Genomic DNA, 18,244 nt, shown 5'->3' on the forward strand with positions numbered 1-18,244 from the left:
ATCCCCAAGAACCACAAGTCCCCCAAACTAAACCCCCTGAAAAGACAACAGCCACATCCTCCCCAACACCCCCTTTCGCCACACCACAACCTACGCCCGCCTAGGCCGCCCCGAAGTCGTCCCCGGCGCCACCACCTCAGCAACCCCGTACCCAGCTCCCGCCCGCGCCCGCGCCCGCGCCTCGGGGCCCTCCTCCTCTACCACCACCCCCCGCCCCCGCCGCAAGAAGACCGTCGTTGCCGCCTCCAAGACGCCCCGCGCCACCATCGTGCGCCGCCGACCCTACGACTCGAGCTCCGACTCCGACCTCGACCGCCCGGTGATCCGCAGCTTCTTTAGCGCGTACGCCCCCGTCCCACGCCGCGGCGACGATAACACCCTGCCCCAGCGTCCCATGGTCCGCCGCGCCGCCTACCTCGATATCGCGGCCGTGCACCCCCACCTGTTCGCCGTCGAGCCGCTCCGCGACGACCCCGACCGCGCCTACGATGCCGATCAGTCGGACAATTCGTCGGATCGGGAGGAGTTCAGCGATTGGTCGGATCTGGAGGATACCGGGGATACTGATACTACCGGGGATACTGGTGGTGGTGCTGCTGCTGGCGGTGCTGGCGGTCCTACTAAGCAGGAGAAGAAGTGAGACTTGGATAGGGAGAGTTGGTCCTGCTCCTTGGCTTTGGGAAGCCTGATCTCGCTTACCTTACTCGCTATGTCTGTACTGTATGTACGGGGAACTACCGTCGCATATCTGTTCATGGCTTGGACTCGGCTTGTCGAACTTATCTGGTGCTTCTCTCTTTGACTTCTGCTTGGCTTTTGCCCCGCTTAGGTGGTCATCTGGATGTGATATGGCTTTTCTTTTCGGAACGGGGATCTTGTTCGTTTGGGTCTGGGTCGATTCACCTACAGTACAGTAGTACACTTTCGAGGATCGATCGTCCGGTTGCCAGGGGGTCAGGTAGTCAGGGGGTCAGATCTAGAGGTGATATTTGTTGCGTTTAGCTAGCGGAGTTGTAGTTTTCTTTGGCCCTGGACATAACATGACAAAACTGGTCTGGTGATGAGTACTAGTACATACGGACATCAACATGCTGAATTGAAGATAATACTTGTTCTTCGGGATGATGGCTCGCTTTTTCTCGGGTTTAATGAGCTGTGTGGCTCTACCGTAGCCCCTTTCCTATTCTCTGCAATATCTCCCAAAGACGATAGGTGTCCCTGGTGGGTAGTGTTTCAGCTATCGGTGTGGGGTTGCAGTCTGTGGCCTTTCTTGTGGCTGGACTTGCGGTATACAGGGGGAGGAATGTGGATGTCTGGGTATTTTGTGTTCTCTCCTCTTACACTGCAATCCTCCAAGTCTCTCATCAGAGATCCTGGTCCGGAGCAGCACAGCTTCTAATGACGGTAGTGATCTTTCCTGACAGGACCCCAGCATCTCTGTACCACTTCTGCCAAGGAAAACAGAAGCAGAATACTTCGTCAACCTACGGACGTACGCTAGCTACACGACAGAACACTGCCTAACTCAGCGTCGTCAACACCCTAAGGGTTCATGCACTCCGACTTAAGCCCAAAGCAAATGTATTCCCATTACCTAGAGCCGATTTCCTTTCATAATTGCGCGAACAGAACTCAAATTCCCATCGTACCTGAGAACACCGCGAAAGCAGCGGGATGAGAAAACAGACAACACGAATGACACTGAACGATCGAAGACCTTTCAAGAACGATGTATCTTCCCCTTATATGATCAGTTCTCGCCTTGATATTACAACCATCGTGTCGCTTGGACATACAGTCCATCGACGTGCCTGGCCCCTGAGAAGATCACCCATCGACGAGTGAGGCTCAGTCTGTCTCCCATCACTTATAGAATGTAAGCTGCCGCAGCGACGGCAAGAGCGGCTCCTACCATGTTAGCCTCGGCGTGAGAGCCGGCCCCCGTGGCAAGAGGAGTGCTGGGAGATGCCCGAGATGAGGAAGCCCCGGGGGTACTGGACGATGCTTGGATGATCGATGAGGAGCTGCGGGAGGCGGTGCCAGAGGCTCCAGGCGTGGACTTGGGCCCGGAGGGAGTCACAGCCGAGGAGATGGTGGGAAGAGTCATCGCCCCTGTGTTGGTGGGGTGTGCGCTCGTGTTGGGGGCAGTGGCCGGGGGCTGGGATGTGGTTGTGGTCTCGGCACCAGCAACGGGTGGGAGGGTTATAGGATGGCCAGCCGCAGAGCATTGGCGGACAACCTCGTTCGATACGGCTGTATGGTGGTCAATAGGTTGCCCATGCAACAAGAGATGATAGGCAGGGGAAAGGTTTCCATACCGCTCTGATCGGCAGCATTGCAGTTCTTTTGCACGCATGGAGTCACGACTTGCACCACCTCTGGCTTCGAGCAATGACAGGCGAAGTCGAGGAGGCGCGAGCATCCATCATTTTGGAACGCGCTGATGAAGCAGTTCAGCTGCGACTCGTTAGCCTGGAGCTTCCGCTACTGTCCTGGCCGGTCACGTACAGAACATTGGGGAAGGTTGGGTAGCTGTGCTCTGGCGAGACCGCTAACAAGGAGCAGGATCAATGCACGGTGGTGGTACATCTTGGGCAATTGATATTATCTTGCTGGACAACAGTAGGCCGGGATGAAGGTGGAACTTTGACTGCAGAGCTGAGTCTAAAGGAGTGTGAAAAGGAGAAATCAAACGAGTGATAGCTGCTGAAGATATACAGCGGCGCGGAGACAAATCCCCTTGGGACAGCCGTTAGCTCTTATAAGCTAATGAGCTCACCTCGCACAGAGCCTTGGGAAGACCATCACATGTCCCTTTGAGATTGCTATATATACATACAGTGGTGTTTCTCCAAGGCACACGGGTGGCGTGGGCACGATGGGGAGCCTATGAGAGCACGGCGCAACCCCTTTGAGACATGCGGACATACTTTCCGATGTGATGCAAGAGAGGGTAATTGGAGAGAATAAATGCGTACTAGCAAACGCAATCTTCGAGGTGCGTAACCATTGCACTTCAAGGCTGTGGCCCATTGGTTTAGGCTGCCCTACGTTCCTGTAAACCATCAGCATGGGCAGACATACCACATATGCTTGTCGGCAGTGACGTGTAACTGTCGCATTTTGCGACAGGGTTGTGGTTACTGAATCCATAGCTAAGTTTTGTGGATTTGTGGATTCATATCATGGTGGTAGGACTGCTTTCGAGCTCAAGCATCACGGTAACTTCGAAAATCTCAAAGTACTCTCTCTTATTTGTGTGGACTGGTGCCATCCGCAATGCATATGATGGGCCCATACTATTGAGAAGTCATAGTATATATCGACATCAACCTCAACGGCTCTGCAACCAGGCAAAAGCAGAAGCCGGTGGCGTAGAGACCATTTGAGCCATTGGACTACAAACCCCGGCTCAACTTTGATGGCAGGACGGACGGGTCATTTGAGAGAAAGATGGTGGGTGTGACACGTTCTGCCTGCTGTGTGACAATCTTACGCGGCTGCGAAATTGGCACCGAGCAATTTCCCTGGGTAGGAGCTGGCAAGCCAAGGAATCCGGAAGGCACAAGCCATTTGACTGGAATTTTCGGAAATTGAGACCTACCATGGCACTATGGCGTTGCAAAAGGGGCAGGAGCCGTTCATTCATTCCCGTTACCTTTACGAATGGAAGACACCATAGAAGGAAGATAGTCACAGGACCAGAATCCAGGGAGGTAAATGTAATCAATTTGACGAGCCAGAGTGATGAAATGATGAAAAGGGTATGCGTAGCATGACCGAAACGCCGCTTCCAAAGTCCAAACCGTACTCCAAGTTCTCACTGTATCCAACATATCATGTACAAGAACTGTTTCTTACTCAGGACAACAACTCGTCGATGTAGGCTCTTTGCTTCGCATCATCACTCTCTTTCAAGAGTACGGCAAGAACCTCAATTGGCGGGTTGAGTTTGAGTGTGTTAGCACGCCTCCAGCGTCGGAGTCGGGCGATGCCAATGCAAGGCTACACAGAGTGGTTAGTTGTTGGGTTCAACGGAGAAAGGAACGGCGAAGGGCTCAGGGACGACGCGCAGGGGTAGCCACATACCCCGTATTGACTGGAAAGATCAAAGTGTCGCAAGATTTTCTCATGCGTCGTGAGGTCGTTTTGGTGTACTATTCCAATAGACGTTCCCATCAGCACTGAACTCAATGACTTCACTAGTTTTTCTTGGACTACTTACCCCGAGGCCCTCGCCTTTTAGCCTCTTCTTGCTTCCAATATCTGGTCAAATCCCGTTCCGTAAGCTTGCTTGCCTTCTGGTCCTCCTCTGACACTGGCTGTTTGATCTCTGTCTGTGCTTGTTGCCTAACGGCGAGTTCGGCCACGTGGGGCTGCGAGGATTCTGTGGGAGTGTCTTTCAGCTCCTCTGGCTCGGAGGCACTGTGGACGGGCTCCTTCTCAGGAAGAGAAGTAACAAGCGGTTCGAGATCCTTGGCTTTCTGGGAGCGTGTCGTCGGAGCCGCAGATGGCTTGGTGATTCTAGATTTGGAGCCAAAAGACAGGGTTGACTGGCCGGAGCGGGTGGCGGCGGTGTTGCCTCCTCGACGGCGAGCGGCAGGCATCTTGACAATTGATCTTGAGATTATGGATTACGACGGTAGAAGACGATGCTCGCTTTGTGTGATGTGGTTTTCTGTACGTCAAGGCACTAGAGGCTGGTGATGAGCGTCGACCGTCGGAAGACTTGAAGGGTCTGATCCAAGGTGAGTGTGTGGGGGGACGATGTCATTGTGTTTGTCGCACCTGGCAACCACCGCCATTCGCCGAAAAGGGTTATATTGGCACATCGCCCTCCGCAAGCATTCACATTTCACAAGCTGGACTTGAAGCAACTATAAAGAGCCAACCCTCTCCTGTTCCAATCACTTGAATCAATCTGAGGTAAGACTTGCCGGGCTAAAGGGCTCCATCGAGATATCTAGTGACAGGCAGTTTTCTCCTATGCTGTCGACAACGTACTTGCGATCAAAGCATCAAGGCATCTATCTGCTAGCTCGCTGCTACCACCTGGAAACTCAGGCAATCGAGGTGCATCCAATGAACAACCTTTGAGGACACCTCATTGGATCTAGTACAATTTGAGGATTGAATAACTCTCCAGTATGTCCTAGAAACACTGTATCGAAACCATGCTGATGACCTTTGGCTCCTCTTCTCCAAGGTGATGCGAAAAGTCACGAATATCTCAACTTTCTACGTGATCTTTACAAGCTGTGACCCGCTAGTCGCTGAACGAGATTTAGAACAAACAGTAAATGCTGAAACATGATCTGATTGCTTGTGCCAAACATGGTCGAGAAACACAAACGGGCACGGGGCAATGCTTATGGGTACGCTTGCCCTCTAAAGTCTTCGGCAGATCAACAAAATATACATTTGCGTCATACTGATATGAAGGCTACGCGGTGTCTGCCTTCAAATGTAAGCAGCGCCGTATCAGTTGATCCGAGTTTACCTCCGCATATTGTTCAATCAGAGACAAAGTACACCACTGGCGGCGACCGATAGTCTGCTACAAGCCATCAAGAGGGGAAAGAGATTGGCTGGAGAGTGAGCTTCTGGCACATGTGATCCTCGAGTGGCTACCAATTCAATGCTGCCTATAGCGTACCCGTATTGTAGTGCAGGTCGTGCGTGGGGGGCCGCATGAAGGACTCGAGGACAGGCTTGCTGACTCTTGGTATCCCTGACAAGAACTCCCAGCTCACGACCAGCCATGAAACGGTGAGATATACTTCCAGGGTCACGTGGGATGCAAGGCCCTCGCCAAGTATCAAGTACAGTACAAACTACTTTAGGTTAACTCTATGGCTCCCAGCTGGCATTTAAGTGTGAGCGACGGATTTGTGAATGGGCTGTAGGAACCATGACTGTTCGCAACGAATTCCACCAATCTCGGTTGTTGTAGTCGCCTCAGGCCATGACATTGTGGTGCAATATAGGATTGATTGTTTGTCTCGGAAATTTGTCTCGGAAACAAGAAGAAGGAATCCATTGTCATTCAGCCCATGTAAGCCAGGACGAGGCTGACCCGACGGGGCGGTTGTTGTAGTGTACTGGTTCAGGTACAGCTCCTGCTGGAGTCTCAGCCTCGCGTGAGGAGCGACGCTAATAACAAACATGGAATCCACTACTCGCGTGTCGCTGGAAGATTGACCAATTCATGTGTGTTGGAGTGCTGAAAGTGAATAAGCAAGCAGCAGTCGGGACGTTGATTGCGTGTAGTGTGTGGTGCTTGCTGCCTTGCTGCATGTTGCTGCTCGTATTCCCGCTGCGGATCGATGACGGAAGAAAAGCGCCTCGAGCAAAAAGGTGGAGAGCAGACAAAGTGGTTCCGTGGCTGCCGTTGGAAATTTGGCTAGTCTTGTGTTAGTGTTAGTTAGTTAGTTAGTTAGCCGCCGCTGCGACTGAACCGCACCCTCCAACTGAAACCCCCCCCCCCATCATCAGCATCATCATCCGTCCTCTTCTCCTCTCCCCACATCGGCGCTTGTAAACAACTCTCGCTTCCTTCGCGATTACCCTGCCCACCCCATCACCCCTCCAAGCCGCCTTGCCTCACTCCCGGTTTCACTCTCCTACAACCTTAGATCTGTGCGCCCTTTGTCGGAGCTTAGCAACAATCCTAGTCTGCGGTCTCGAACAGCAAACCCGCCCTTGTCCAGCCTTGTCCGCACTCAGGCCCGAGCTAGTCCTGCATAGCAACGAGAACGGGATACCGCATCTGCGCCCCTCGAGGACCTTTCCGGCGCAGCGCAATCAACCAGGATCGGTTGCCGGATTTGATCTCTATGCAGGGGTCAATTTATTTTGAGACTTCGAGGTCCTATATACACCGCAGCAACCCCCGAGCGCATCCCTCTCAACCGCCGCGTGCCCATGGTGGTGCGGGTGCAGCGCTATGAGCAAGCCCGCCTTCGTGCGAGTGTCGGGCCCGCCAAATGGCAATTTCTTGATCGGATATCCTGGCATCTCTGCCACAATGGTGAGCTGAACCCTGGTTGTTCTTTGTTGCCCAGTACGCAACCTAGTCGCTGACCCTATACCAGCCACGTATCGAAGGTAAAGTCGAGATCAGGCCCAGCACTGGCATTTCGCTCCCCGTCAGTGTATCCCTCGTTACAATATCCCTTCATCGTCGCGAGACCATTCATCCCTCGGCGGATTCCGTGACCAAGAAGCACCTTGCGCCACCCCGGAAGGAGATTACCGATATCGTGGGCAAGGAGATGCTTCTTTTCCGCTGCCCGGCCGGTCGAGAGTCCGAAGAGGTCATCTCCATGGACTTGCCTTTCGTGCTCTTCATTCCTTTTGGGCGGGGCGGAGCAGATGCCTCGAGGCGCGTTCCTCCGGCCAGTCTACAACTTCCCAGTCGCACTGCTGAGACATATTATGAGATTGTGGTGGCGGTTCAACAAGGGCCCTCAGAACAGCGGAAATACTCGTTCCCCGTTCCAATGGCACGGTACGACACCCTATCGACGTTTGGAATGTACAATCGCCCCGAGTCCGCCGAGCGAGTGTCGGATCATTTGGTCACATTGGGGATATCCCTGCCCCGGTGGTCTTACGGGCCTTTGGATCCGGTGAGCGTCTACGTGAAACTCTCACCGAACCCGGATTGGATTAGCAAAGCCAGAAAAGTCACTATAAACAAAATAACGATTGGTATTGATGAGGAAATTATATACAACCATGAGGGCGACGAGCCACAGCGCAAGGTCAAGACCTTGACCAAAAGGACAGAACCGATCGGCGTCAAACTACCCCCTTCTGGCTTTTTGACGAATCTCGGCTTGGTATTCCCAGCCAAGGATATGCGGGACTCTGAGGGGATACTCCCCAGAAGTAGACCGGGGTTTCCTACATACGCAGTGAGCGGGTTTACCACAACCGGGAGCCTCTACAAGATCGAGTACTATTTGACTGTCAAGGTATAGCCATTCCGCACTGGGACGATCGAACTCTGCTAATTTTGAACAGGCCCACCTGGCATCTGCAAGGGATATTACCATCCGACAGCCGATCGTTGTTTGCCCGCTCGACCATGCAGGATGCAAAGAGGAGATGGAGGCTATAGAACAGGCAGCTCGGGACGCCGTTCATGTGAACCCGGACAACCCGATGCTGCCTCTGCCCTCCATTGTACGGCCTAACGACCCAAATGCTCTCCGCCATCTTGGGGTGGCCATAGTTGGAGGCAAACACAAACCTTTGATCGACTGAGCGAACCATAACGCGGGCACCTACCGTACACCGGCCCTGTCACAGCTGATCGAGCATTCAGGCTGTCGACAGCCGTTCCTGCTCCAGTGCCGACCACAAAAGCACCACTGCCACGCCAAGTGGTCAAGGACAGCATCTCACGACTTTTCCTTTTAATTCTTCCTTCTCTTCGTTTCAGCATGCCTGCAACTTCTGCACAGAGCATGGACACGTATTACGAATGCATGGGCGACGGAGTTCTTGTTGCATAAATTTCATGGTCGCAGTGTGGATTCATTCGCAATTGGCCAGGACAAAACAGGGTGTTCGGGTTGACTTTGCTTCGATTTGCCAGGGGTTGGTGGTAGAGAGGATTCCGTCCTTGTTTCTTTCGCGTTCCCTCCCACAGTCTCATATAGTGGTGTAAGCTCAATATAATATGTAAGATGTATCTGAAGAGGCTTGCTAATGTCCTAAGAAACAAGATATGCGATCGCAGTGCAATGCGTTCATGCAAATAAATAGTCGAGGCTCTGTTACTCGAACCATGTCAAATCATGAAGACGCTGGCGCTAATTTCCAGAGAAATAGAATAAATAGCACGGTCTGCCACGTCGATTACTCTCCCAGCGACAAGAAGCCCATCGCGAGATTCAGCATCTCAGGATCCACCGAGGTCGATTTCCGCGATCGCTCGTCCATCTCCCGCAGGCAGTCTTTTAGGATACTGAGGACATTCTGGAACTGGGGAGATGAGGCACCGAACGTGTTGAGTGCATTGTTGAGGTTTACAGAAATCTATGCTTCAATGTCAGACCTTACCAATATTCCAGAGGAAGAAGTGCTGAATCTCACCTGTGCGATAAGTTCATTGTAGTCTATCGACTCTTCCATGGTTGGTTGCCTTTGTCTCCTTTGCGACTCCCCGCGATGTCCGGGTCCGATGAGCTTTGGGCAGCAGGTTTGAGACTGGGATCGGGGATAATTCGCAGCCAGAGTTGTTGAATAGTGCCGATAACCCTTCTAGACAGTCTGTCACGTTGGTGAACGCTAGTCACTTATTCCAGTTGCTACCTGGTGGGAGATGCATGCCTGATATCATCGCAACTCGAGAATCCGCGGGCAGAATTTCTTATCGACAAGGCCCGCATCCCGCATCCCGCATCCCGTATCAGCCCGCCTGCATTTCTCTTTCTTTTTGAGTTCAAACCCCAAGCAGCTCTCAGCTCCCTCCCCTCTACAACAGTCCCGGCGCATATACTTTGCGCAATTGGTGCGTGCAACCATAATGGCCGACACCGATGAAGCGGCGATCCACATGCCGTCGCAGGATGGGTCGGCGCATATCGAAGTCGACTTGTCCGATGAGACGCAGGACTTTCGCATGCTGAGCAACATCTCCTTGTGAGCTTTCCTTCCATCACCTTTTTTTTTCACTTTCCTTGCGGAATGCATATGCCCCTGCAAACAGACTAACAGATACAGCCTTACAGATGGCACCCAAGCGAGCATCCCCAAACGAGGCGAGAAGGACTTCGAACCGAACCCGACGCTCTACCAGGCCGACATCCTCTCCGCCTCCCGCCAGGCAATGCACAACGCCCTCTCCTACCCCCGCATCCACCACCCGAAGAATCAGATGATCGGCGTGTACGCGCCCAATGGACCGGCGCCGCCATCCCAACACACGCCCTCGAATCTCGAATCGATAGCGGAGGGGTCTCCTCAGACTTACGCGGAAGTACCGAGCACGACGACGACGACGACGACGGTAGGCAACGTCCATCCCGACGCCTGCGTGTACGTCGCGAACCCTAAATCCAATCTCTTCAAGACCATCGGCCAGGCGGACCGGTGGAACCGGATCTGGCTCCTTCCGGAGGAGGCGTTGTTTATGCTGGAGAGAGGGAGTTTGAATATCCATTGGCCTCGTTCGGAGGTTGGGTATGACGAGGATGAGGAGGACGAGGGTGATGAGAACAACACCGAGGACTCGGGAATTCCGATGAGCTTGCAGGCTGCCTATGCGGCCTTTGCATCGAGAGGCGGGCTGAACAGCGAGCGGTTCTCGGTGTATACGGGGCTGCGACGGCTGGGCTACACGATCACGCGGGCACCGGGCTGGAACGACGACGGGGAGGATGCGGCTGGGATCGAAGACTCGGGGTCGGAGGAATCAGGGAAGCACGGCGCTGGATTAGCCGGGATCTATTCGAGGTTCATGGAGTGGCTCTGCCCGCCGAGTACCAACACGGCGTTGGGACCCGTTGCGGGAGTCGGATTCCACCGCAGCTATGGTCAGTCTTGCTCGCCCGCGACACGGCATTGTCTCTTCAGTTGCTGACCTATACTCGCACAGACGATATCTACAGCAAACTCTCGATAATCCCCTGGTACGACCCGACGGCTGCTCCCCAAGCGGCCCGATCCCCCGCGCAAGCGCCCTACCGAGTTGTCTTCCACGTGTACAAACCCTCCACCCCCTTCAAGAAGTCCGCGCCGCCGCCGCCGGATTTCCGGATCGCTGTGGTCGAGGCGCGTGCGCACACCTCTGTCCCCACCCTGTCGCAGTTGGGGGCTCTGCTCGAGAGCACGCCCCTGGATCCCCCGACGAGCGAGAAGATGAGCCGGCAGCTGTACATGCGGCTGCGCCACGGATACCGGAACGTGATTCTCGCGGTGGTGGATGAGGGGGTCGTGAGCTATCTACGCATCTCGGAGGCGGCCTTTGGCAAGGAGAAGCTTTACAAGCAGAAGGCGTTGGCGAACAAGACGCAGTACCGGCCGAAACCCAAGCCGAAAGGGCGATGAGCGCGGCCACTGCTAGCGGAGGTGATTCGAAATACTTACGGTTGTTGCGGCTAGGTGGCCACCGGCATATGTCTCCCCTTTTCGGTAGAAAATACTCTGGAGAACGCCCTGCGATCCACAAATGAAAGAATGAGGGCTGAATAGAGGGGATAGGAGATTGAATCTGCCATCATCTTTAGGGCATCCGTCTATGGGTGTAGGAAGAGCGGATGTAGATGCTCAGATGGCTTGGCCGGTGGCTCACGGGGAGGAGAGGGAAATGAGCGGAGGACAAAGTGAGATGTGCATGGCACCGAACATGCCCGTGGAAATGCCTTGGTATATCTATGCTGCCCTCAAAAACGCCACTCTATTGTATCCGTCAACGCAGCAGAAACATAAACCCCGACTCCAAGATAGGTACTGTACAAACAACAATAAAAAGTGTCTGGATCGTCTTCACGTAAATCATCAATCGGAAAGGGAGGGAAATGTTGTAAAATCGAAACCTATTCAATAGTCAGAACAGGCGCAAAAATTGAATTCTCAAGCTGAACTTACCACCCTTCAACGCCACCACAAAACGGCGGCAGCAACAAAAGGAATCAAACATCCAAATAATCCGCCGCCATCAACAACTCCAGACACAGCTCGGGCGGGATCTCCATGTCCGGCACGTTGACCTGGTCCTTGTTCTTCTCATTGTAGCACAGGTACTCGCAGACCTTCTCGAGGACCTCGCCGCTGATGTTCTCGAGGACGCAGCGGCCGGTCAGGGCTTCGGAGAACTTGCCTAGATTGGGGTCTTTGTCAGTTTTCTTGTCCTTGTCCTTCTCCTCCTTTGCCTTCTGCTCCTTGAGCGAGTCGGGTAGCGGGGGCGCGTGCGACCTACTCAGTGGGTCGAACATCATGCGGAGCGTCTTGGAGATGCACGCGGTCGAGCGCGGAAGGATGAACTCGAAGCCGTCGCCGGAGACGAGGGTTACGAACTCTTGGTCTTGTTCGGGGGTCGTCATTGTGGGTGTGTGTGTGTGGTTGGGTGGGTAGTGGTTTGAAGGGTAGATGGGTTGGTTGGTGGTGTCTGTGGTGGAAAGAGTTGTTTTTATATACTCGGAGATGTCGGTTGCATTGCAAAGGTTGAGAGGGATGGGCTTTGTTCGGGTGGTTCTGGAGCGCAAGAGCGCAGGTGAAAGTCTCCGCGGACTGGACTGGGCTGGCGTCAGTGGCCAGTGGGTCCCCGCCCTTGGCCTTTATTTGCTGCGCCGCGGAGGGTTTCCGAGCGGAGTACTTCGACAACCCGCCGGCGGGAATGGAACTCTTTCAATCGCGCGGAGATTGCCGTATACTTCGTGTCTCTGGACGGACTTTCTTTCAATACACACGATTGATTTGCTCCATGGTACTATCTGACCTGCATTGAGCTACATCTAATTCAATTCGAAGTCTATCGTTGGCAAGTCTACACGCGGCCCAGAATCCTAGACCCATGCTAATTATCCTATAGTACCCAACTATACCTCACCCATCAAGCTTCAGCAGCATTCGCAGCCTTGGGCAATTGAAACAACATTCACGGAACTGGGTAGAGAAAGAGAAGAGCCATGTATCCAAAGCACACACTGCGCCTCAGCGCATCATCCCGCCAACTCTTCCGCTCGGCGTCATCACCACAGCCCAGCACTTCCCCTCTCCACCCCATCACCACGCCTCCACAACCCTCCCCACAGCCCCGAACCTACAGCACAACCCTCTACTACCCCCCCTCCAACCGCCTCAAAGGCCGCTCCTGCATGATCACAGGCGGAACCTCCGGAATCGGCTACGCCATCGCCGCCCGCTTCCTCCAAGAAGGCATCGACCAGGTGATCCTCGTCGGCCGATCCCCCGCGCGTCTCGTCAGCGCAGCAACCACGCTCTCCTCCAGCTCCAGCATCGCGGAGCCCCCATCCCAACCGCAAAGCCCATCCTCCCCCGAAACACCACAGCAACACACCCTCCTCCCCTTCTCCCCAACCATCAGCCTCCTCGTCGGCGACATCGCCGACGCAGCGAGCTGGAGCCGCGAGCTCGAGAAAGTCATGGTAAGCTTAGCCCGGCACCCTCAATGCCAGCCCGGCCCAGCCCAGTCCCCCCCAAAACCCCAGCTAAAAGAGATATAGCAAACCACCAACCCCACGCACCTCATAAACGCAGCGGGCCTCTCCATCTCCCGCGTCCTCCCCAAATCCTCCCCGGAGGACATCGCCCGCATCCTCGACACGAACCTGCAAGGCGCGATCCTGACCACGCGGGCGTTCCTGCGCGCCGCCATGCGGAATCATGTGCGCGCGAAACGGTCCCCGTCGCCTGCTGCTTCGGCTTCCACAGTTATCGGGAATGGGGACGGGGATGGTGAGAGTACTGGGGCGGACCAGCCACCCCCCTCGAAATCCATCATCAACATCGCCTCGTTGCTGGCGCGTAAAGGCGGCACGGGGGCGGTGACGTACGCTGCGTCCAAGGCCGGGATCCTGGGGTTGACGCGCTCCGTGGCGGTGGAGGCCGGGACGGCGCTGCGCGAGGTGCGCGTGCGGTCGAATGCCATTGTGCCGGGGTATGTGGAGACGCCGATGATTGAGGGTGAGTTTGGCCTTTTCTTTGGGGTTGGGTTTGGGTTGGGATTTTGGGGGAAAAGGCCGGGGGGGTTCAAGGATTACGGCTGGGGGCTGAAAACAGGCTAGCTAACTCTTCTTCTGTTTCTGCAGATTTCAGCGAGGGGGAAACCACCCGCCTCAAACAGAGTATCCCGCTGGGTCGGTTTGGGCTGCCGCACGAGGTCGCCGATGCGGCGGTGTTTCTGGCGCTGAATGAGTACGCCAATAACTGTGTCTTGAATCTGGATGGGGGGTTGAGTGCTGTTTAATGTCTCCGTGGTGAAGTTGGGAGGTGTGTGTGTGGTGATAGGAAGATGCTTCGTTACTTCTCGGTCGATTGCATAGTCGACTCCATGCGAGGCATCCTGGCTACAAAGATCGGCATCTCATGATTCAATTCATCTGGTGGAATATACTCGTACATGCAGCAAAGGGGAACATAATATGCCAGTTGAGCGCCAATAGTCTAGAATAAGGGAAACACGTAACCCTGCAATGTGATATGGCAACAAAGAGCACCATATGCGAGTCATTGCCCTATCAGGTATCATCAATCATCAATCAGAATGGCACCCCCTGTTGCCTCGTCCAGAACGATGGGATTGGCCCCGTCCCCGTTCGCTTCAGACACGCCGGCAACCCGTTTGGCGCGGTCGTCTCCGTTGCTCAATCCCGCTTCATCCGCGCTACGCTTGAGCTTGGCGGCTGCTGGATCCGACGACGTGCCGTTGACCTGTTCAGAGGCCGCCGGGGTGGGTGTCTTGGGTTTGCGCGGAATCTCGGGGACGGCATCGATGGAAATTGGTCTCTCTGCCTCGGCCCCGTTCTGTTCGGAAGGCTCGGCTGCTAGCACAAAGAGCTGGAGGTTGACGCGCGGCTCATCTTCGTCATCGATGACGGTGATGAAGCTCTCGTTCTTCACGCCCAAATCTAACAATTTCTTCGGCAAGTTGTCCTCCAGATCGGGGTCGTAGATGATGCCCGATTCCGTGGTCAGGGAAAACTCCTCGCCGTATCCCAGCTGCAACCGAAGAACCTGTTCGACTAGATCGTTGACAGTCGCTCGCTCGGGGTCGATCTTGAGCCGGGCATGCGCGGAGGAGCAGACCGGACAATTCGGATTGGGAGGTTGAAGAGAATCAGAGTTGATTGCGCGTGCACCCGAGCGCTCGAGGAAGACCATCTTTGTTTGGTTGTAATCTCCTTTCATCACCTTGAAGGCTTCCAGCACACACAACCCAGCAGTCATGGCGTTTGTTGTGGCGATCGCAGGGATAATGTTTCCGGCCATTTGCTTGGTATCGAACTTGGACTTGGGATCGATCTTGAAGATCGTCGCTCGAAGATTAGCCGCCGCAGTCACGAAGTCCAATGTATCAACGTCGTCTTTATCAAACACAAGGATGGGCTTGACGTCGCTATTCGTGGTCTCTTGCAATGTCTTTAGGCGTTTGCTTAAACGATCCAAGCTGTCCTTGAAGACAACAAAATCTTCGGCTGTAGACCAGACCTTCTGATCATTGCATGATATCGTAATCGCCACGTCGGCCGACTCCTTGGTCAGTTTCTCGAAATCCAGAGATTCCGGAGGGCTGCGGGTTTTCCACATATCTTCCATCCCACGCAGCCGCTCAATATCCTCACTGAAGACCTTGTCGAAGACCTTCTTGGCGAACTCATCAGATCCCATCGATTGGCGGATCTCCTTGAGAGCCTGTGCTTCCTTGCGAAGGTTTTCGATTTCCGCAGCTGGCGACAGGTTAGACGAGTTCAGAGCAAAGTCCGGGCAGAACTCACAGTTTTCGGCATCCTCTGAATGATCAAATTCGCTAGAATCCTCATCACTGGTGCCAAACAACTCACTTGGGAATGTCAGTCGCTGGCTGGCTGGAGAGCATGTCTTGCGATCATGACAGCGGTGACTTACGGGAACAGATAGCTCTTCGCCCAGACGATGCAGTGAATCGGCTGGCTGGGGGTGCTGCGGATGGTACACACAGGAAACGACTTGGGAACCTCTTTCGAAGTGCAGTCGTAGCACTCAGTCAATCCCTACCGGCCATCAGTAGTTTGCGCAAACAGCAGGTAACCACAGTAACCCCACCTTCTTGATAACCTGCACCTGGCCGTTAAACCCAGTAGTTCCACTCTCGATCAAAGGCACGTTCGCCGCCAGACACATGCGATTCACATGACGACGAGCCTCAAGGTTATCCAGCGCATTGAAGACAATGTCGAAAGTGGCAAACCAGTCCACATTGAATTGACTATCTTTGATATTTGCATGGTAGGCTTCGAGCTTCGCGTTCGGTTGGAACTTGTGTGCGACCTCCTTGGCGACCTAGATGCGGCAGCAGTGTTGGTTAGGCATGTGTTACAAGGGAGATCAAGGCGGAATTGGCGACGGCCGGGCCGCGCGGGCAGTTGGCATTCAAGGTGTGAAGTGACGCACCAGTGCTTTGGATTTCTTGATGTGTTCGAAGCGGAAAAGGAACTGACGATTCAGGTTGCTCAGGTCAATGGTGTCGAGATCGATGATGTGGATTTCACCAAAGCCGGAGAGGAGGAGGTTCTTTAGCAGCTCGCAGCCGATGCCACCAGCGCCGACGAGGAGTACACGCGACTAAGCCACCCCGGGTTGTATTAGCAATTGTGGTTGAGAGATAGGAGCTAAATCAAAACAAGGGGTCATAAGTTGAACGAGATACGATATGTAGTACCTCTTTAATTCGTCTGGCGAGGGTGCCCAGCGAGCGCTTGTGGTAAGTGTCGCGCGGCATGGTTGCGGATGCGGTTGCGGTTGCGGCGAACGGAGGAAGCCCGAGACAATTGGTGTTACTCTCAGTATGGAAGGTTGAGGAGCATCGCCCGGTAGATATCCAGTGGGAGTGAGAGAACAAAGAAAGAGAGGGAGGTGAGGCAGAGGTGGGGGGGGGGTTTTGAAAAGGAAAATAATGGAGGGGAATGAAGTGAAGGGAAAGAGTCGAGCCGAAAGCAGGTGAAGATGGAAGGAAGTTGGGAGTGTGTAAAGTGAAGGTGAGGTAATGACGGCAACTCTCCCCGTCCCTCAATCCCTTTCCATCCCACCACTCTTCACTCCACTTCGAGCTTCCCCCTCTCAAAACCCATCGCTTGGATAGCCTTGAAAAGAAGGAGACTAAGAGAAAGATGGAAACACTTATTCAAGCAACCCGTCTCGTGCTTTGCCATCTATGGATTGCAATGAACCGTGCAGGCCGAGCAACCAAAGCCGGCGGTCCGTGACCCGATCGCATTTCCCTGTTTGTCGTACCGACACGAGGCTTGCTTGGTACTTTTGTTTCTTGATTGACTTCTCCAGGGATTGATCGTTTGATAGCATCAAGCCTGTGGGTTAACAGAAAGTCAGGCCAATGCATGGCTCCGGCTGCATTGTGAGACCTCACATTCTATTTCCGAATCTAGGCCCATCCTGCATGAGGTCGGATCACCGGAGTATCTATGATGTTCAGAAGTACAGTGCAGTCTACACTTCTCGGTCATTCACACCTGCACACGTTTGATGCAGCAATACAAACCGGAACATCTCCTGAAACTACCCCATTCGCTACTGCTTTCATTTGATGCTTTTGATGGCAGCGGCATGAGACATAGAACACGCACCCTGCGGAGGCATGTCTCGGCTTCAGAAGTTCTTTCGGCCACTGTGAATGGTCCCCTGTGTTCCCTGTTTGACTTGGTTCCGATTGGACCAAGTGATATACACAGGTGCGGTTGGTGCTATGAGCTCGTTTGACACAGAACCAGTCAGCTCGCGGTATAGTAGATGCCCCGGCTATACGACTAATGCTTGTCTATGCTTGTCTATGCCACTGTGAGACTATGTTTCAGTATAAATCGGTTAGAATTAATTCGCAGGACAGATAGATATCCTCATGGTCGAACTTCTTCAGATCAAGTCTGAGAGAGGTGACAAAGGTCGGTTACGAAAGAATGTTGTGAGCGCTGTGCCCAGCTCGAGGCATAGCTTGCTCTTGTCACTATCCTCCCAACTCGAAGAACAGCCTACTGAGGCGCTTCTGTCGATCGGACCGAGACTGAAGATGCGTTGGAAATCCTGAAATACGAGCGAAGCAGCGAGCAGATGCTACTAATGCTGATTCAACCTTTGCTGCCTATAAGTGCCCCGTGCGTATGAACACTCCAGTGGATGCACTTATCCAGGGACTTATCCGGAATCGACAACTGAAGTTGGATCAATCGGAGCCATCTTCTCTTCTAACAGCCCTGAATGTAGCTTTGATTGCCTCTTGGTTATCTCTATTAATGGGGTAAAAGTTTATGCAGTTAACACCATCTCAGCGCAGATAACCGAGGCACAAAGGATGGCTCCTGCAGACGCTTAGTAATCGTGCCTTATCGCCCCCCCTAAAATGACCGATAAGCGATAGGGATGGGGATATCGCAAGAGAAAAAAAATAATCTCCACAACAGGGGCAGCCTGTCCACCGTTGGAGTTTGTCTCAGCAGGCATTGAAATTTCATGGGAAGATCCTTTGGTTTTCTGAACTCTTTGGGTCTGACCGCTGTGC

The 18,244-nt window shown here is 53.8% G+C and overlaps 8 protein-coding genes across 8 annotated transcripts in view; 4 read left to right on the top strand and 4 right to left on the bottom strand.

The window, feature by feature from the left end:
• The window catches only part of BO66DRAFT_429782 (uncharacterized protein), a gene marked incomplete at its 5' end in the record, with an annotated part of 1,686 nt that extends 655 nt beyond the window's left edge, over positions 1–1,031 (top strand). Inside the window, one exon of the mRNA XM_025650482.1 lies at positions 45–1,031. Within this exon, the coding sequence (XP_025502430.1) occupies positions 45–640 (596 nt within the window). The 3' untranslated portion in view covers positions 641–1,031. The remainder of the gene's footprint in view (positions 1–44) is intronic.
• Positions 1,032–1,857: 826 nt separating this feature from the next.
• On the bottom strand, positions 1,858–2,712 carry BO66DRAFT_352570 (CFEM domain-containing protein). Its single transcript, XM_025644780.1, has 3 exons — positions 2,509–2,712; positions 2,319–2,457; positions 1,858–2,253 (listed from the first exon to the last, which is right to left on the bottom strand). The coding sequence occupies exons 1-3, from the start codon at positions 2,587–2,589 to the stop codon at positions 1,868–1,870; spliced, it is 606 nt and encodes a 201-aa protein (XP_025502431.1). The 5' UTR covers positions 2,590–2,712; the 3' UTR covers positions 1,858–1,867.
• Positions 2,713–3,709: 997 nt separating this feature from the next.
• On the bottom strand, positions 3,710–4,744 carry BO66DRAFT_392943 (putative DNA polymerase delta subunit 4). The gene is made up of 3 exons (XM_025647640.1): positions 4,226–4,744; positions 4,090–4,157; positions 3,710–4,005 (listed from the first exon to the last, which is right to left on the bottom strand). The coding sequence occupies exons 1-3, from the start codon at positions 4,605–4,607 to the stop codon at positions 3,862–3,864; spliced, it is 594 nt and encodes a 197-aa protein (XP_025502432.1). The 5' UTR covers positions 4,608–4,744; the 3' UTR covers positions 3,710–3,861.
• A 1,767-nt stretch (positions 4,745–6,511) lies between these two features.
• BO66DRAFT_377049 (arrestin C-terminal domain-containing protein) lies at positions 6,512–8,693 on the top strand. Its single transcript, XM_025645736.1, has 3 exons — positions 6,512–7,030; positions 7,095–7,979; positions 8,029–8,693. Exons 1-3 carry the CDS (start codon positions 6,947–6,949, stop codon positions 8,269–8,271), a joined length of 1,212 nt encoding a protein of 403 aa, XP_025502433.1. The 5' UTR covers positions 6,512–6,946; the 3' UTR covers positions 8,272–8,693.
• Positions 8,694–9,538: 845 nt separating this feature from the next.
• Positions 9,539–11,061, top strand: BO66DRAFT_472541 (tRNA-splicing endonuclease subunit SEN54 family protein; the record flags this gene model as incomplete). Its single annotated transcript, XM_025652957.1, has 3 exons — positions 9,539–9,654; positions 9,736–10,547; positions 10,610–11,061. 3 exons carry the CDS (start codon positions 9,539–9,541, stop codon positions 11,059–11,061), a joined length of 1,380 nt encoding a protein of 459 aa, XP_025502434.1.
• Positions 11,062–11,645: 584 nt separating this feature from the next.
• On the bottom strand, positions 11,646–12,056 carry BO66DRAFT_326319 (elongin C; the record flags this gene model as incomplete). Its single annotated transcript, XM_025643905.1, has 2 exons — positions 11,646–11,833; positions 11,933–12,056. 2 exons carry the CDS (start codon positions 12,054–12,056, stop codon positions 11,646–11,648), a joined length of 312 nt encoding a protein of 103 aa, XP_025502435.1.
• Positions 12,057–12,310: 254 nt separating this feature from the next.
• On the top strand, positions 12,311–13,993 carry BO66DRAFT_122958 (SDR family NAD(P)-dependent oxidoreductase). The gene is made up of 4 exons (XM_025641920.1): positions 12,311–12,493; positions 12,545–13,121; positions 13,200–13,659; positions 13,785–13,993. Exons 2-4 carry the CDS (start codon positions 12,642–12,644, stop codon positions 13,940–13,942), a joined length of 1,098 nt encoding a protein of 365 aa, XP_025502436.1. The 5' UTR covers positions 12,311–12,493; positions 12,545–12,641; the 3' UTR covers positions 13,943–13,993.
• Positions 13,994–14,050: 57 nt separating this feature from the next.
• On the bottom strand, positions 14,051–16,808 carry BO66DRAFT_377060 (E1 ubiquitin-activating protein ubaB). The gene is made up of 6 exons (XM_025645737.1): positions 16,394–16,808; positions 16,126–16,296; positions 15,778–16,014; positions 15,601–15,725; positions 15,471–15,535; positions 14,051–15,422 (listed from the first exon to the last, which is right to left on the bottom strand). Exons 1-6 carry the CDS (start codon positions 16,451–16,453, stop codon positions 14,224–14,226), a joined length of 1,857 nt encoding a protein of 618 aa, XP_025502437.1. The 5' UTR covers positions 16,454–16,808; the 3' UTR covers positions 14,051–14,223.
• Positions 16,809–18,244: the final 1,436 nt, after the last annotated feature.

This window comes from Aspergillus aculeatinus, assembly GCF_003184765.1.
Source record: "Aspergillus aculeatinus CBS 121060 unplaced genomic scaffold BO66scaffold_33, whole genome shotgun sequence".
In the NCBI taxonomy this organism is placed as follows: Eukaryota; Fungi; Ascomycota; class Eurotiomycetes; order Eurotiales; family Aspergillaceae; genus Aspergillus; species Aspergillus aculeatinus.

Excerpts from the sequence above, each read along its gene's own strand:
- BO66DRAFT_352570 (XM_025644780.1), bottom strand. The coding sequence starts at position 2,589 with ATGTACCACCACCGTGCATTGATCCTGCTCCTTGTTAGCGGTCTCGCC. Across the intron at positions 2,458-2,508 it reads CCAACCTTCCCCAATGTTCT|CTGAACTGCTTCATCAGCGC; the intron begins GTACGTGACCGG and ends AACGAGTCGCAG. Across the intron at positions 2,254-2,318 it reads CAATGCTGCCGATCAGAGCG|CCGTATCGAACGAGGTTGTC; the intron begins GTATGGAAACCT and ends ACCACCATACAG.
- BO66DRAFT_392943 (XM_025647640.1), bottom strand. The coding sequence starts at position 4,607 with ATGCCTGCCGCTCGCCGTCGAGGAGGCAACACCGCCGCCACCCGCTCC. Across the intron at positions 4,158-4,225 it reads TAAAAGGCGAGGGCCTCGGG|TACACCAAAACGACCTCACG; the intron begins GTAAGTAGTCCA and ends CTATTGGAATAG. Across the intron at positions 4,006-4,089 it reads ATCTTTCCAGTCAATACGGG|CCTTGCATTGGCATCGCCCG; the intron begins GTATGTGGCTAC and ends CACTCTGTGTAG.
- BO66DRAFT_377049 (XM_025645736.1), top strand. The coding sequence starts at position 6,947 with ATGAGCAAGCCCGCCTTCGTGCGAGTGTCGGGCCCGCCAAATGGCAAT. Across the intron at positions 7,031-7,094 it reads CTGGCATCTCTGCCACAATG|CCACGTATCGAAGGTAAAGT; the intron begins GTGAGCTGAACC and ends ACCCTATACCAG. Across the intron at positions 7,980-8,028 it reads AGTACTATTTGACTGTCAAG|GCCCACCTGGCATCTGCAAG; the intron begins GTATAGCCATTC and ends AATTTTGAACAG.
- BO66DRAFT_122958 (XM_025641920.1), top strand. The coding sequence starts at position 12,642 with ATGTATCCAAAGCACACACTGCGCCTCAGCGCATCATCCCGCCAACTC. Across the intron at positions 13,122-13,199 it reads GCGAGCTCGAGAAAGTCATG|CAAACCACCAACCCCACGCA; the intron begins GTAAGCTTAGCC and ends AAAGAGATATAG. Across the intron at positions 13,660-13,784 it reads GGAGACGCCGATGATTGAGG|ATTTCAGCGAGGGGGAAACC; the intron begins GTGAGTTTGGCC and ends CTGTTTCTGCAG.
- BO66DRAFT_377060 (XM_025645737.1), bottom strand. The coding sequence starts at position 16,453 with ATGCCGCGCGACACTTACCACAAGCGCTCGCTGGGCACCCTCGCCAGA. Across the intron at positions 16,015-16,125 it reads TCAAGAAATCCAAAGCACTG|GTCGCCAAGGAGGTCGCACA; the intron begins GTGCGTCACTTC and ends TGCCGCATCTAG. Across the intron at positions 15,536-15,600 it reads GCGAAGAGCTATCTGTTCCC|TGAGTTGTTTGGCACCAGTG; the intron begins GTAAGTCACCGC and ends GACATTCCCAAG.